The 17642-nt window shown below is 34.8% G+C and overlaps 1 protein-coding gene across 1 annotated transcript; it reads left to right on the forward strand.

The window, feature by feature from the left end:
* Positions 1-16056: 16056 nt before the first annotated feature.
* Positions 16057-17229, forward strand: LOC113070087 (cytochrome c oxidase subunit 7B, mitochondrial-like). The gene is made up of 3 exons (XM_026243252.1): positions 16057-16215; positions 16787-16908; positions 16994-17229. Exons 1-3 carry the CDS (start codon positions 16179-16181, stop codon positions 17069-17071), a joined length of 237 nt encoding a protein of 78 aa, XP_026099037.1. The 5' UTR covers positions 16057-16178; the 3' UTR covers positions 17072-17229.
* The last annotated feature ends 413 nt before the right edge of the window (positions 17230-17642 follow it).

Consider the following 17642-nt stretch of genomic DNA (forward strand, 5'->3'; position numbering starts at 1 on the left):
TTAAACTATTTTAGTTTGTTTGTTTTAGTGTAACATTTCAATTTTACGTTATGTTGAATCTACCGCTGATCGTCTTTTGCGATCCCCTCGCGTGCACACGCGCACGCATCGCTCGCTCATTTCACTGCGGTCAAGCCAGCCGCACTTTAGAAAAACACCGTCAAGCCAGCCGCGAGTGAAATTTAGATGCGCGTGTATTACTATAATTACGGCAGTAGCAGGAACAACAGAGAGGGAACGCGCTTTCAGAGCGCTTTTCATCTATACGTTCAGAGTTGATATATGATGACCTTTTTTGCTCATCTGCTCTTATATTCGTGTAACTTATTGTTTTCCTTGACTGCTCTGTATTACTATAATTTTCAGCCTTTCAAAGCATTAAAATTATTAGTATAAAACGAGATATGGGACATTCATTGATTTAGAAGACACTTTTTTTATGATGAGAAAGAAGCAATTAAAGGTCAGTTCTTAAAGAAGACATCCCATACTATATCCATACCTCACATAAAACCATTTTACTGGAGCCTTTTCGAGATATAGGATAATATTACACTTTACAAGTCTTTTAAGATCCCATTTCTAACAAGTAGAAAAAAACAATGGTCAGTTCTTATAAGGGACATCGCACACTATATGCACACCTCATATCAAACCATTCTACTGCAGCATTTTGGAGATATTGGACATTATTACACTTTAAAGGGCCATAAAAGATCCAATGTCTAATAAGTAGAAAAAACAATAGTTGGTTCTTATAAGGGACGTCCCATACCATATGCACACCTCATATCAAACCATTGTACAACAGCATTTTTGAGATATGGGACAATAATTACACTTTAAAGGGTTATAAAGATCATATTTCTAATAAATAGAGAAAAACAATGGTCAGCTCTTATCAGGGACGTCCCATACTATATACACACTTCATATGAAATCATTTTGCTCCAGCATTTTTGAGATATGGGTCCATATGGCGATTGAGAGGGCTATAAAGAACCCTATAGCGGAAAACAAATCTTTTTATCCACAGGAAGAAGGAGGCGGAAACCGGCCATCAATCAAATGAAGCTTTTAATAACAAAATAAACACAAAACACTGCGACAGCCCTCCACGGACGACTGTCGCTTACAAACAAAAACCAAACACAAACTAAAATCCAGGCCTGGCCCTCTCTCGTTGTTCACTGTCGTCGCCCCTCTTTTGTATCCTTCCATCTCCACCGCGGGACGCGAGACCGATGAGTAGAGCAGGCGTCGCTCATTTCCAATCACTCCACTGGCCTCGTTCCGTTCTCACGGCTCGCGGCCCCGCCACACTCATCACAACCCTATTTCTAATAAGTAGAAAAAAAAAACAAAAGTCAGTTCATATAAGGGACATCCCAAACTATATGCAAACCTCATTTCAAACCATTTTACTGCAGCATTTTTGAGATATGGGACAATACAATGATTTAGAGGGCGATAAAGACACCATTTCTAATAAGTAGAAAAAAACAATAGTCAGTTCTTATCAGGGACGTCCCATACTATATGCACACTTCATATGAAACCATTTTACTGCAGCATTTTTAAGATATGGGACAATACAATGATTTAGAGGGCTATAAAGACACCATTTCTAATAAGTAGAAAAAAACAATGGTCTGTTCCTATAAGGGATGTCCCATACAATATGCACACCTCATATCAAAACCTTTTACTGCAGAATTTTCGAGATATGGGTCCATATGGCAATTTAGAGGGATATAAAGACACCATTTCTAATAAGTAGAAAAAAATAATGGTCAGTTCTCATCAGTGACGTCCCATACTATGAGCACATCTCATATCAAACTTTTTTTACTGCAGCATTTTCGAGAAATGGGAAATTATTACACTTTAACGGGCTGTAAAGATCCCATTTCTAATAAGTAGAAAAAAACAATGGTCAGATCTTATAAAGGACATACCATACTATATGCACAAATCATATCAATCCATTTTACTGCAGCATTTTTGAGATATGGGTCCAAATGGTGATTTAGAGGGCTATAAAGACCACATTTCTAATAAGTAGAAAAAAACAATGGTCAGTTCTTATAAAGGACATACCATACTATATGCACAAATCATATCAAACCATTTTACTGCAGCATTTTTGAGATATGGGTCCAAATGGTGATTTAGAGGGCTATATAGACCCCATTTCTAATAAGTAGAAAAAAACAATGGTCAGTTCTTATAAAGGACATGCCATACTATATGCTCACCTCATATCAAACCATTTTACTGCAGCATTTTCGAGATATGGGACATTATTACAACTTAAAGGCCTATAAAGATCCCATTTCTAATAAGTAGAAAAAAACAATAGTCAGTTCTTATCAGGGACGTCCCATACTATATGCACCCTTCATATGAAACTATTTTACTGCAGCATTTTTGAGATATGGGTCCAAATGGTGATTTGGAGACCTATAAAGACATTATTTCTAATAAGTAGAAAAAACAATGGTCAGTTCTTATAAATGACATGCCATACTATATGCACACCCCATATCAAACCATTTTACTGCAGCATTTTTTAGATATGGGACAATACAATGATTTAGAGGGCTATAAAGACACCATTTCTAATAAGTAGAAAAAAACACCACTCAGTCCTTATCAGGGACATCCCATACTATATGCACCATTCATATGAAACCATTTTACTGCAGCATTTTTAAGATACGGGACCTTATTACACTTTAAAGGGCTGTAAAGATCCCATTTCTAATAAGTAGAAAAAAACAAAAGTCAGTTCTTATCAGGGACATCCCATACGATATGCACACCTCATATCAAACCATTTTACTGCAGCATTTTCGAGATATGGGACATTATTACACTTTAAAGGGATATAAAGATCCCATTTCTAATAAGTAGAAAAAAAGAATAGTCAGTTCTTATCAGGGACGTCCCATACTATATGCACACATCATATCAAACCCTTTTACTGCAGCATTTTTGAGATATGGGTCCAAATGGTGATTTAGAGGGCTACAAAGACACCATTTCTAATAAGTAGAAAAAAACAATGGTCAGTTCTTATAAAGGACATGCCATACTATATGCACACCTCATATGAAACCATTTTACTGCAGCATTTTCAAGATATGGGACATTATTACACTTTAAAGGGATATAAAGATCCCATTTCTAATAAGTAGAAAAAAAGAATGGTCAGTTCTTATCAGGGACATCCCATACTATATGCACACATCATATCAAACCATTTTACTGCAGCATTTTTGAGATATGGGTCCAAATGGTGATTTGGAGGGCTATAAAGAGATCATTTCTAATAAGTACAAAAAAACAATGGTCAGTTCTTATAAAGGACATGCCATACTATATACATACCTCATATCAAACCATTTTACTGCAGCATTTTCGAGATATGGGACATTATTACAACTTAAAGGGCTATAAAGATCCCATTTCTAATAAGTAGAAAAAAACAACAGTCAGTTCTTATCAGGGACATCCCATACTATATGCACACCTCATATCAAACCATTTTACTGCAGCATTTTCGAGATATGGGACATTATTACACTTTAAAGGGCTTTAAAGATCCCATTTCTAATAAGTAGAAAAAAACTAAAGTCAGTTCTTATCAGGGACATCCCATACGATATGCACACCTCATATCAAACCATTTTACTGCAGCATTTTCAAGATATGGGACATTATTACACTTTAAAGGGATATAAAGATCCCATTTCTAATAAGTAGAAAAAAAGAATAGTCAGTTCTTATCAGGGACGTCCCATACTATATGCACACATCATATCAAACCCTTTTACTGAAGCATTTTTAAGATATGGGTCCAAATGTTGATTTAGAGGGCTACAAAGACACCATTTCTAATAAGTAGAAAAAAACAATGGTCAGTTCTTATAAAGGACATGCCATACTATATGCACACCTCATATGAAACCATTTTACTGCAGCATTTTCAAGATATGGTACATTATTACACTTTAAAGGGATATAAAGATCCCATTTCTAATAAGTAGAAAAAAACAAAAGTCAGTTCTTATCAGTGACATCCCATACTATATGCACACCTCATATCAAACCATTTTACTGCAGCATTTTCGAGATATGGGACATTATTACACTTTAAAGGGCTATAAAGATCCCATTTCTAATAAGTAGAAAAAAACAACAGTCAGTTCTTATCAGGGACGTCCCATACTATATGCACACATTATATCAAACCCTTTTACTGCAGCATTTTTGAGATATGGGTCCAAATGTTGATTTAGAGGGCTACAAAGACACCATTTCTAATAAGTAGAAAAAAACAATGGTCAGTTCTTATAAAGGACATGCCATACCATATGCACACCTCATATGAAACCATTTTACTGCAGCATTTTCAAGATATGGGACATTATTACACTTTAAAAGGATATAAAGATCCCATTTCTAATAAGTAGAAAAAAACTAAAGTCAGTTCTTATCAGGGACATCCCATACTATATGCAGACCTCATATCAAACCATTTTACTGCAGCATTTTCAAGATATGGGACATTATTACACTTTAAAGGGCTATAAAGATCCCATTTCTAATAAGTAGAAAAAAACAACAGTCAGTTCTTATCAGGGACGTCCCATACTATATGCACACATCATATCAAACCCTTTTACTGCAGCATTTTCAAGATATGGGACATTATTAACCCTCATGTGGTGTTCGGGTCAATTTGACCCGGAGAAGATTTTCTTTTTCCCGAAAATAATAGTTAATGTTATCGCTTTGGACTGAAACTTAGTGACTTTGTTCCCAAAGGGTATAACTAAAACTAAAAAAATTTTGGGAAATTTTATTACTTTTTTTGTGGGGGTTTTGTTACCTTGTTACACTTGTGGTGTTCCCGGTCAAAAATGACCGGCCTATAAAAAATAGCTTATAAATCACTCATTATACCATATTTTCACCCAATCATGGATTCAATCTTTTTGTCAACTTGTTCTCTTTCAATTAGATCTGGTTTTATATTTCTGTTTGCGTCTGATTAATCGTGGGCCTCATTTATCTGAGAGTAGGCATCTCATTTTTTGAGTAAAAAACAAATAATTTATGAGTAAATTTGGAAATATGAAAAAAATTATGAAAAAAATGGCTACTGTTGATCACACTAGTCTATTCTAATGTTTCACCAGGAATTTTGTTTTGAAACTTTTGTTTTGTAAAAAATATGGCACATAGTCACACTTGTGGTGTTCCCGGTCAAAAATGACCGGCCTATAAAAAATAGCTTATAAATCACTCATTATACCATATTTTCACCCAATCTTGGATTCAATCTTTTTGTCAACTTGTTCTCTTTCAATTAGGACTGGTTTTGCATTTCTGTTTGCATCTGATTAATCGTGGGCCTCATGTATCTGAGAGTAGGCATGGTCAAAAATGGTTACAATGGCCGACCATTGAAAGTGAATGGGAGAGACTGAAAATAACAGAACAATTTAGTTTTCAGGAGCATGTTCATTATTTTCATGTACACATATGAGCATATGTGCTTGCAAACATCGAGCCCTTGGACCTGTGCATGTATCGATACATTTATACACACGCTACCCAGACACACACACGTTAAAACACACAAACTTTTTTGAGTATTACACAAGGAAAACCTTCAGGAGGAGGCTGTTCCTAGAAGAGCTGGGGAAATCCATGGTGACCCCCCTGATACAGAGGCGCCAAAATAAACCCAGAGGACTGCCCTCTGCTACATTGGTGAGAGACATACAAACACCAGAACCAGGTCCTTCAGCTGGCACAGGCAAAGGAGAGAAACGAAAGAGATGCACTTTGTGTGCCCCAAAAGATGTGAAAACAGGCACTGTCTGTTTCAAATGCAGAGTGCACATTTGCAAGGCACATACATTATACTGTTGTCAGTCATGTGCATAAGTGACACAAAATGACCAATTGCAAGTTACTTTAAAAATGCTTTTGTTAGTCACTTGCATGAGTTCACACAGAGACCGTCACAGTTTCTTATTTTGGTTAGTTCATAATTATTATTTTTTTTTTTATGTCACAATGGTCAGATTTGTCAGGGAACAGCACAAGTGTTACTGTGCACCCCTTTTCTTTTGTAATCTTCTACATTCACTTTCAATGGCCAGCCATTTTTGACCGGGAACATCACAAATGTGACTTTGTGCCATCATTTTGTACAAAATAAAAGCATTTCAAAAAAAAATTCCTGGTTAAACATTAAAGTAGGCTAGTGTGATCAACAGTGAAACTTTTTTTCACCTTTTTCACAACATTGACAAAATTATTAACAAATAATGCTTTTTTCACTCAAAAACTGAGGTGCATAAGCTCGGATAAATGACTCCTACAATTAAATAGTTTGAAAATTAAATGCAAAACCAGTCCTAATTGAAAGAGAACAAGTTGACAAAAAGATTGAATCCAAGATTGGGTGAAAATATGGTATAATGAGTGATTTATAAGCTATTTTTTATAGGCCGGTCATTTTTGACCGGGAACACCACAAGTGTGACTATGTGCAATATTTTTTACAAAACAAAAGTTTCAAAACAAAATTCCTGGTGAAACATTAGAGTAGACTAGTGTGATCAACAGTAGCCATTTTTTTCATAATTTTTTTTTCATATTTCCAAATTTACTCATAAATTATTACTTTTTACTCAAAAAATGAGATGCCTACTCTCAGATAAATGAGGCCCATGATTAATCAGATGCAAACAGAAATATAAAACCAGTCCTAATTGAAAGAGAACAAGTTGACAAAAAGATTGAATCCAAGATTGGGTGAAAATATGGTATAATGAGTAATTTATGAGCTATTTTTTACAGGCCGGTCATTTTTGACCGGGAACACCACAGGTGTTATTGGGTTTTGAACACCACATGAGGGTTAAACTTTAAAGGGATATAAAGATCCCATTTCTAATAAGTAGAAAAAAAGAATAGTCAGTTCTTATCAGGGACGTCCCATACAATATGCACACATCATATCAAACCCTTTTACTGAAGCATTTTTAAGATATGGGTCCAAATGTTGATTTAGAGGGCTACAAAGACACCATTTCTAATAAGTAGAAAAAAACAATGGTCAGTTCTTATAAAGGACATGCCATACTATATGCACACCTCATATGAAACCATTTTACTGCAGCATTTTCAAGATATGGGACATTATTACACTTTAAAGGGAAATAAAGATCCCATTTCTAATAAGTAGAAAAAAACAAAAGTCAGTTCTTATCAGGGACATCCCATACTATATATACACCTCATATCAAACCATTTTACTGCAGCATTTTCGAGATATGGGACATTATTACACTTTAAAGGGCTATAAAGATCCCATTTCTAATAAGTAGAAAAAAACAACAGTCAGTTCTTATCAGGGACGTCCCATACTATATGCACACATCATATCAAACCCTTTTTACTGCAGCATTTTCAAGATATGGGACATTATTAAACTTTAAAGGGATATAAAGATCCCATTTCTAATAAGTAGAAAAAAAGAATAGTCAGTTCTTATCAGGGACGTCCCATACTATATGCACACATTATATCAAACCCTTTTACTTCAGCATTTTTGAGATATGGGTCCAAATGGTGATTTAGAGGGCTACAAAGACACCATTTCTAATAAGTAGAAAAAAACAATGGTCAGTTCTTATAAAGGACATGCCATACCATATGCACACCTCATATGAAACAATTTTACTGCATCATTTTCAAGATATGGGACATTATTACACTTTAAAAGGATATAAAGATCCCATTTCTAATAAGTAGAAAAAAACAAAAGTCAGTTCTTATCAGGGACATCCCATACTATATGCAGACCTCATATCAAACCATTTTACTGCAGCATTTTCAAGATATGGGACATTATTACACTTTAAAGGGCTATAAAGATCCCATTTCTAATAAGTAGAAAAAAACAACAGTCAGTTCTTATCAGGGACGTCCCATACTATATGCACACATCATATCAAACCCTTTTACTGCAGCATTTTTGAGATATGGGTCCAAATAGTGATTTAGAGGGCTATAAAGACACAATTTCTAATAAATAGAAAAAAACAATGGTCAGTTCTTATAAAGGACATGCCATACTATATGCACACCTCATATCAAACCATTTTACTGCAGCATTTTCAAGATATGGGACATTATTACACTTTAAAGGGCTATAAAGATCCCATTTCTAATAAGTTGAATAAAACAATAGTCAGTTCTTATCAGGGACGTCCCATACTATATGCACACATCATATCAAACCCTTTTACTGCAGCATTTTTGAGATATGGGTCCAAATGGTGACTTAGAGGGCTACAAAGACACCATTTCTAATAAATAGAAAAAACAATGGTCAGTTCTTATAAAGGACATGCCATACTATATGCACACCTCATATGAAACCATTTTACTGCAGCATTTTCAAGATATGGGACATTATTACACTTTAAAGGGCTATAAAGATCCCATTTCTAATAAGTAGAAAAAAACAAAAGTCAGTTCTTATCAGGGACTTCCCATACTATATGCACACCTCATATCAAACCATTATACTGCAGCATTTTCAAGATATGGGACATTATTACACTTTAAAGGGCTATAAAGATCCCATTTCTAATAAGTAAAAAAGAACAACAGTCAGTTCTTATTAGGGATGTCCCATACTATATGCACACCTCATATCAAACCCTTTTACTGCAGCATTTTTGAGATATGGGTCCATATGGCGATTTAGAGGACTATGAAGACCACATTTCTAATAAGTAGAAAAAAACAAAGGTCAGTTCTTATCAGGGACGTCACAGTCTATATGCACACTCATATGAAACCATTTTACTGAAGCATTTTTGAGATATGGGTCCAAATGGTGATTTAGAGGGCTACAAAGACACCATTTCTAATAAGTAGAATGGGCAATGGTCAGTTCCTGTAAGGGACATCCCATACGATATGCACACCTCATATCAAACCATTTTACTGCAGCATTTTCAAGATATGGGACATTATTACACTTTAAAGGGCTATAAAGATCCCATTTCTAATAAGTTGAATAAAACAATAGTCAGTTCTTATCAGGGACGTCCCATACTATATGCACACCTCATATCAAACCATTTTACTGCAGCATTTTTGAGATATGGGACATTATTACACTTTAACAGGCTTTAAAGATCCCATTTCTAATAAGTAGAAAAAAACAATAGTCAGTTCTCATAAGGGACATCCCATACTATATGCACACATAATGGTTTGATATAAAACCCAGTTTACTGCAGCATTAATGAAATATGGACCTATATTGTGCTTTATGGGTCTATAAAGATAAAGGGTATATTCACTTCAGATGCTCATAGAGAAATGTAATGTTTTCTAAAATCTATGAGTAAATCAATGGAAAACATTTTACTGTATCTTTTTTTTTTAAGAGCTAGCAAGTATTTCACATATACAGTTATAAAACATTACACTTATCTATTCCAATAATAATAATAATAAACAATTGTCATAAGGGACATCACCAAATATGTGCAGCCATTATAAAAAAAAAACATGTCAGTTTACCAATCTGGAATTGCATGCATTCAGAGTCAGTTCTGAGACTTTGCATAACTTTGAGACATGTAGAAATGTCAGCTTATAAAAGTAGAGGAAAACGATGCACATTTCATGCAAGGCACCTCCTACTTTATTAGCACAGCTAAAATAAAATCTGGGTACTTTGGCAGTTTGGACTTACATGTATTCTAATTCAACAAAATGCTATTTAACTACATAAGTAGGAACACTTACTATTTTTAAAAGGAACATAATAATACTACCTTCGTGCAGAGTTCAGTGTCAATCCTGCTCCAGCAAACCTTTCTGTAACTATGAATTGTTCTCGACTCTTAATTAGATTAGGGTTGGAATTGAACTTTAAGTGAGATTTCCAGAAACAAGACTGGGGATACGCTATGATCCATTCATCCATTGAATGCAAGCTACTCTAAACTTTCACAGAGCAAAGACTCCATATTTGGTGTTTAGAAAGTGTGTGAAGTATAGTGTGACAGACAAGTGTGTGTGACTTCATATTTGCTGATAGAATATGGAGTGCCTTGCATGCAAAGGTCATTATTTTTATCTACTGTATGTATTTAACCTGATGTTTATATAAACCTCAAAACTGGGGAAAAAATATCCAGTCTTTAATATATATATAAAGTAGCTCATATTCTATCAGCACAGATAATCTGAAGTCTGATATATATATATATATATATATTTATTTATTTAATTTGGATGTATGAAACAAACTGCCAAAGTACACAGACTTCATATTATCTGTGCTGATAGAATATAAGCTACTTTGTAAGAAAAGGCCATTATTTCTTTTAAGTATTTGAAAAAAAACATTTCTATAGGTTGCAAAAAATGAGGAAATATTAAAACGTATTTGAGTGTTTTGTTCTATATGAATGCATGCTTCTACAAACTGCCACAGTACACAGACTTCACATTAGGTGTGCTGAAAATGTAGGAGGAACTTTAGAAGGAATGGCCTTTTTTAAACTTATTTGAAATAGTTCTCAAAACTGGAGTTTCTGAGGATTTTCTTTATTTTTAACCCCAAATTGCTATGGTAAAATATATGTTTATACACCAAATACTTCAGTAAAATAGTTTTATATAAGGTGTGCTTTTGGGATGTCCCATGTACTAACTGATCATTGTATTCTTCTACTTATTAGAAATGGGGTCTTTCTAGGCCTGTGAAACAGAATACATTTCAGAAAAACATATCTGCAAAATGTAATGTTCTGCCTGAGTTTCCCTGGTTTCACCACTGGATGGCGTACTTTCAACCCCAGATCACCTCTTTATTAGAGACTTGTAGCACACCTGTATTGATTCTTTGCTAATTGCACACCCTATTTAAATGCCTCACTGACTATTGTTCTCGTTCAGTCCTAAAGTCTTTTTGAGTGTGATGCTGCCAAGGATTTTTAGTTAGAGAATTAAGCTGTCTTCTGTTAAGTGTTGCTTTGGACTTCTCTCTTGTCTGACATTTAAGGACAGAGTTTTTTTGTTTTGAGTAAAGAACTTTAGGAGTCAGACTCTGAGCCTCTTGGTTATTTCCTCTGCATCTGGGTTAGACCTGCTTCAGTGGAGCAGTGGTTAGTGCCAAGGTTATACACACCACATACCTGAGTTTGATCCCCATCTGGATCATAACAGCAAAATGCTAGAAATGCAGTAAAACTTTTTTATATAAGGTGTGAATATAGCATGGCACCTCCAATATACAAACTGAATATTGTTTTTTTTTTCAGCTTATTAGAAATGGGGGTTCCACTTTATATTGTGTCCCTAATACCTGTGTACTTCGTAATTAGATATGTATGTAGTATGTAACCACAGTGTAAGTACACATTGGTACATAGTATCTATAGCTCTAATGTTTGTGTAACTACATATTTGTAATAACCCACTGAATGGTATGTGTAAGTACAAATGTGCAACAGGACATTGGTGATAAAATTTATTGGTAAGAAAGTACAAATGTGTAACAGGACTAATAGCAATATTCAATTTATTATGTAATTACCCCTATTTTACACTGCAGTGGCAAGTAAATTAGGCTTTACATATAAAATGTGGTTGGTGTCCACAATGTTGCACTTTAAATGAAGTCGACAGTTCCTGAGGAGTTACCATGTAAGTACACTGGTATTACAGTGGTGCACCAACTCCTCCCACTTTACAGAGCCCTAAACCCACCCATCTACACCCCCTGGATCAAATGGTTCAAATTACTCTTATACATATTGTTGTTACAAAATGTCAATTGACATGTCCTGTTATACATTTGTACTTGCACAAACCATTCTGAGGGTTGTTACAAAAATCTTACAGCCATGGATACTATATACCAATGTGTACTTACACTGTGTTATATACTACGTACACATGTAAATACATTGTATATACACAGGTATTAAGAACACTTAAGATAATGTGGGAGCGACATGGGATATTTATAGCCCAATAAATCACCATATAGTCCCATATCTGAAAATGCTGCCGTAAAATGGTTTGATATGAGGTGAGCATATAGTATGGGACATCCCTTAAAGGAGCTGACATTTGTTTTTCTACTTATTAGAAATGTGGTCTTTATAGTCCTCTAAATTACCATATGGACCCATATCTCAAAATGCTGCAGTAAAATGGTTTGTTATGAGGTGTGCATATAGTATGGGACATCCCTTATAGGAACAGATCATTGTTTTTTTCTACTTATTAGAAATGGTGTCTTTATAGCCTTCTAAATCATTGTATTGTCCCATATCTCAAAAATGCTGCAATAAAATGGTTTCTTATGAAGTGTGCATAGAGTATGGGACGTCCCTGATAAGAACGGACCATTGTTTTTTTCTACTTATTAGAAATGGGCTCTTTATAGTCCTCTAAATCATTGTATGGACCCATATCTCAAAAATGCTGCAGTAAAATGGTTTGATATGGGGTGTGCATATAGTATGGTATGTCCTTTATAAGAACTGACCATTGTTTTTATCTACTTATTAGAAATGGGATCTTTATAGCCCTTTAAAGTGTAATAATGTCCCATATCTCAAAAATGCTGCAGTAAAATGGTTTGATATGGGGTGTGCATATAGTATGGGATGTCCCTGATAATAACTGACTGTTGTTTTTTTCTCCTTATTAGAAATGGGATCTTTACAGGCCTTAAAGTGTATTGTCATATCTAAAAATGCTGCAGTAAATGGTTTGATATGGGTGTGCATATAGTATGGCATGTCATTATAAGAACTGACCATTGTTTTTTTCTACTTATTAGAAATGTCTTTATAGCCCTCAAATCACCATTTGTACCATATCTCAAAAATGCTGCAGTAAAAGTTTCATATGAAGTGCATATAGTATGGACGTCCCTGATAAGAACTGACTATTGTTTTTTTCTACTTATTAGAAATGGATCTTTATAGCCCTTTAAATGTAATAATGTCATATCTCGAAAATGCTGCAGTAAAATGGTTTGATATGAGGTGTGCATATAGTATGGCATGTCCTTTATAAGAACTGACTTTTTTTCTACTTATTAGAAATGATCTTTATAGCCCCAAATATCCCATATATCAAAAATGCTGCAGTAAAATGGTTTGATATGATGTGTGCATATAGTATGGGACGTCCCTGATAAGAACTGACCATTTTTTTTTTCTACTTATTAGAAATGGGATCTTTATATCCCTTTAAAGTGTAATAATGTCCCATATCTTGAAAATGCTGCAGTAAAATGGTTTGATATGAGGTGTGCATATAGTATGGCATGTCCTTTATAAGAACTGACCATTGTTTTTTTCTACTTATTAGAAATGGTGTCTTTGTAGCCCTCTAAATCACCATTTGGACCCATATCTCAAAAATGCTGCAGTAAAAGGGTTTGATATGATGTGTGCATATAGTATGGGACGTCCCTGATAAGAACTGACTATTCTTTTTTTCTGCTTATTAGAAATGGGATCTTTATATCCCTTTAAAGTGTAATAATGTCCCATATCTCGAAAATGCTGCAGTAAAATGGTTTGATATGAGGTGTGCATATCGTATGGGATGTCCCTGATAAGAACTGACTTTTGTTTTTTTCTACTTATTAGAAATGGGATCTTTACAGCCCTTTAAAGTGTAATAAGGTCCTGTATCTTAAAAATGCTGCAGTAAAATGGTTTCATATGAATGGTGCATATAGTATGGGATGTCCCTGATAAGGACTGAGTGGTGTTTTTTTCTACTTATTAGAAATGGTGTCTTTATAGCCCTCTAAATCATTGTATTGTCCCATATCTAAAAAATGCTGCAGTAAAATGGTTGGATATGGGGTGTGCATATAGTATGGCATGTCATTTATAAGAACTGACCATTGTTTTTTTCTACTTATTATAAATAATGTCTTTATAGCTCTCCAAATCACCATTTGGACCCATATCTCAAAAATGCTGCAGTAAAATAGTTTAATATGAAGGGTGCATATAGTATGGGACGTCCCTGATAAGAACTGACTATTGTTTTTTTTCTACTTATTAGAAATGGGATCTTTATAGCCCTTTAAATTGTAATAATGTCCCATATCTCGAAAATGCTGCAGTAAAATGGTTTGATATGAGGTGTGCATATAGTATGGCATGTCCTTTATAAGAACTGACCATTGTTTTTTTCTACTTATTAGAAATTATCTCTTTATAGCCCTCCAAATCACCATTTGGACCCATATCTCAAAACTGCTGCAGTAAAATGGTTTGATATGATGTGTGCATATAGTATGGGACGTCCCTGATAAGAACTGACTATTCTTTTTTTCTACTTATTAGAAATGGGATCTTTATATCCCTTTAAAGTGTAATAATGTCCCATATCTCGAAAATGCTGCAGTAAAATGGTTTGATATGAGGTGTGCATATCGTATGGGATGTCCCTGATAAGAACTGTTTTTTGTTTTTTTCTACTTATTAGAAATGGGATCTTTACAGCCCTTTAAAGTGTAATAAGGTCCCGTATCTTAAAAATGCTGCAGTAAAATGGTTTCATATGAATGGTGCATATAGTATGGGATGTCCCTGATAAGGACTGAGTGGTGTTTTTTTTCTACTTATTAGAAATGGTGTCTTTATAGCCCTCTAAATCATTGTATTGTCCCATATCTTAAAAATGCTGCAGTAAAATGGTTTCATATGAAGTGTGCATATAGTATGGGACGTCCCTGATAAGAACTGACTATTGTTTTTTTTCTACTTATTAGAAATGGTGTCTTTATCGCCCTCTAAATCATTGTATTGTCCCATATCTCAAAAATGCTGCAGTAAAATGGTTTGATGTGAGGTGTGCATATAGTTTGGGATTTCCCTTATATGAACTGACTTTTGTTTTTTTTTCTACTTATTAGAAATAGGGTTGTGATGAGTGTGGCGGGGCCGCGAGCCGTGAGAACGGAACGATGCCAGTGGAGTTATTGGAAATGAGCGACGCCTGCTCCACTCACCGGTCTCGCGTCCCGCGGTGGAGATGGAAGGATACAAAAGAGGGGCGATGACAGTGAACAACGAGAGAGGGCCAGGCCAGGCCAGGCCAGGATTTTAGTTTGTGTTTGGTTTTTGTTTGTAAGCGACAGTCGTCCGTGAAGGGCTTTCGCAGTGTTTTGTGTTTATTTTGTTATTAAAAGCTTCATTTGATTGATGGCCGGTTTCCGCCTCCTTCTTCCTGTGGATGAAAAGATTTGTTTTCTGCTATAGGGATCTTTATATCCCTTTAAAGTGTAATAATGTCCCATATCTCAAAAATGCTGCAGCAAAATGATTTCATATGAAGTGTGTATATAGTATGGGACGTCCCTGATAAGAACTGACCATTGTTTTTTTCTATTTATTAGAAATATGATCTTTATAACCCTTTAAAGTGTAATTATTGTCCCATATCTCCAAAATGCTGCTGTACAATGGTTTGATATGAGGTGTGCATATAGTATGCGATGTCCCTTATAAGAACTGATCATTGTTTTTTTCTACTTGTTAGAAATGGGATCTTAAAAGACTTGTAAAGTGTAATATTATCCTATATCTCGAAAAGGCTCCAGTAAAATGGTTTTATGTGAGGTATGGAAATAGTATGGGATGTCTCCTTTAAGAACTGACCCTTAATTGCTTCTTTCTCATCATAAAAAGTGTCTTCTAAATCAATGAATGTGCCATATCTCGTTTTCTACTAATAATTTTAATGCTTTGAAAGGCTGAAAATTATAGTAATACAGAGCAGTCAAGGAAAACAATAAGTTACACGAATATAAGAGCAGATGAGCAAAAAAGGTCGTCATATATCAAATCTGAACGTATAGATGAAAAGCGCTCTGAAAGCGCGTTCCCTCTCTGTTGTTCCTGCTACTGCCGTAATTATAGTAATACACGCGCATCTAAATTTCACTTGCGGCTGGCTTGACGGTGTTTTTCTAAAGTGCGGCTGGCTTGACCGCAGTCTCATTTCCCCTCTGCCATTTTGTTTCTGCCGTTCAGTTCAAGGGTATTAGCACGAGCAGCTGGTTGTACCGAGATATAACCATGTATCGTTTCGCCAAGGCTGCCCTGAACCTCAGCGGTAAGTTAAATAACTTATTCAAGGACAGTCTGTTTTATTTCACGTATTAGTGAACCTTATATGTTACAATAATCGCCAATAAACAGGCTGTTATTGTTCCTGTATGCTAATGCTAAGTTAGTTTTAATGTTGTAACGTTACATCCGTAGTTCGCTACGTTGTAGCTTATAATAAAATATATTGTCACATTTCTCCTTTAAAGACATGTATGTATTTTCATTTATTTGCAATATGAGGGTTTAAAACCTGTCTGACATCAAATACGGCTCATTTAGTTTATCTTAAAATTTAAATATTACTCCAGCTGGTTGCAAGAATTTGTCTTATAGATAGATATAATAGAAACATTTATGAGTATAAAATCTAAATGAAAAAACATGTCTTCAGAAAATTTTGTCTATTAGCTGCAAACTCACATTCATGTAAATTACAAAAAGGTCGATGGTTTAGCATTAGAAATGTCTTTTATAAATTCAATGAGTCTAAGTTTTTGACAGTTCTTCATTAATGCAACGAGTGATCTGTTGAAGCATATTTTAACTTGATTTTCTGTTTTTTTTTTCAACAATAGGTCAAAGTGCCCGTCAGATGGCTGTGAGACAAAAGTCTGATATGTCTACTGAATTTCATGCTAAGTATGGACCTCCTCTGCTGATTGCTGGGGCCACATTTTGCACAGCTGTTTGGGCATATGTAAGTGACTAGTAATTCTAGTACCTAATTATTTATCTAATTTCTTATGTTGTGTATGTGATGTGATTTTGTACACTCTTTGCAGGTGGTCACATCAACAGGCATTGCATGGAACCTGTCACCTGTAGGCAAGGTGCAGCCCAAGCCATGGCAGGAGGAATGAATGCATTTCCCCATTGTGGAGCAAATGCTAGTGGTTTCTAAAAGACAATTTGATTTTTTTCCCCCCAATTTCCAAAATGGAGACTTTTCACCTTATCCAATCTTGTTTGCTGTCTTGGCATGTCTGTAAAAATGTAATAAATTAAATATAAATCTTAAGATTTGTCATCTGGTTTACTTAATGCTAAAATGTGTTGTTATACAGGTAAGGTCAGATTTGATCTTACATCAGTAGCACATTTTACATATTACATCAGCTTTATGTACTGTACCACCAAATGAACTTTTATATACATTTTGAAGGTCAGTTTTGTATTTAGGATAAAACTCTAAGCTCAATTGCTGTACCTGTAACTCTGGGTTATAGGTTTGGTTTCACATTCCATGCCACTGATCATCAACTTTCTCTGGATGCTTCTAATTTTTTATTTGTGCGTCTTCATTTCCTTTTCTCATGTCTCATCTCTGCCCCGAAGGATGCAAAGAAAGGAAGTGTTTTGTATATTGGAATAATCTTGATTTATTTTTTATTTAAGAAAATGAACTATATATATATATATATATATATATAT

The sequence above is a fragment of the Carassius auratus genome, unplaced genomic scaffold, assembly GCF_003368295.1.
Source record: "Carassius auratus strain Wakin unplaced genomic scaffold, ASM336829v1 scaf_tig00002951, whole genome shotgun sequence".
NCBI classification, from domain to species: Eukaryota; Metazoa; Chordata; class Actinopteri; order Cypriniformes; family Cyprinidae; genus Carassius; species Carassius auratus.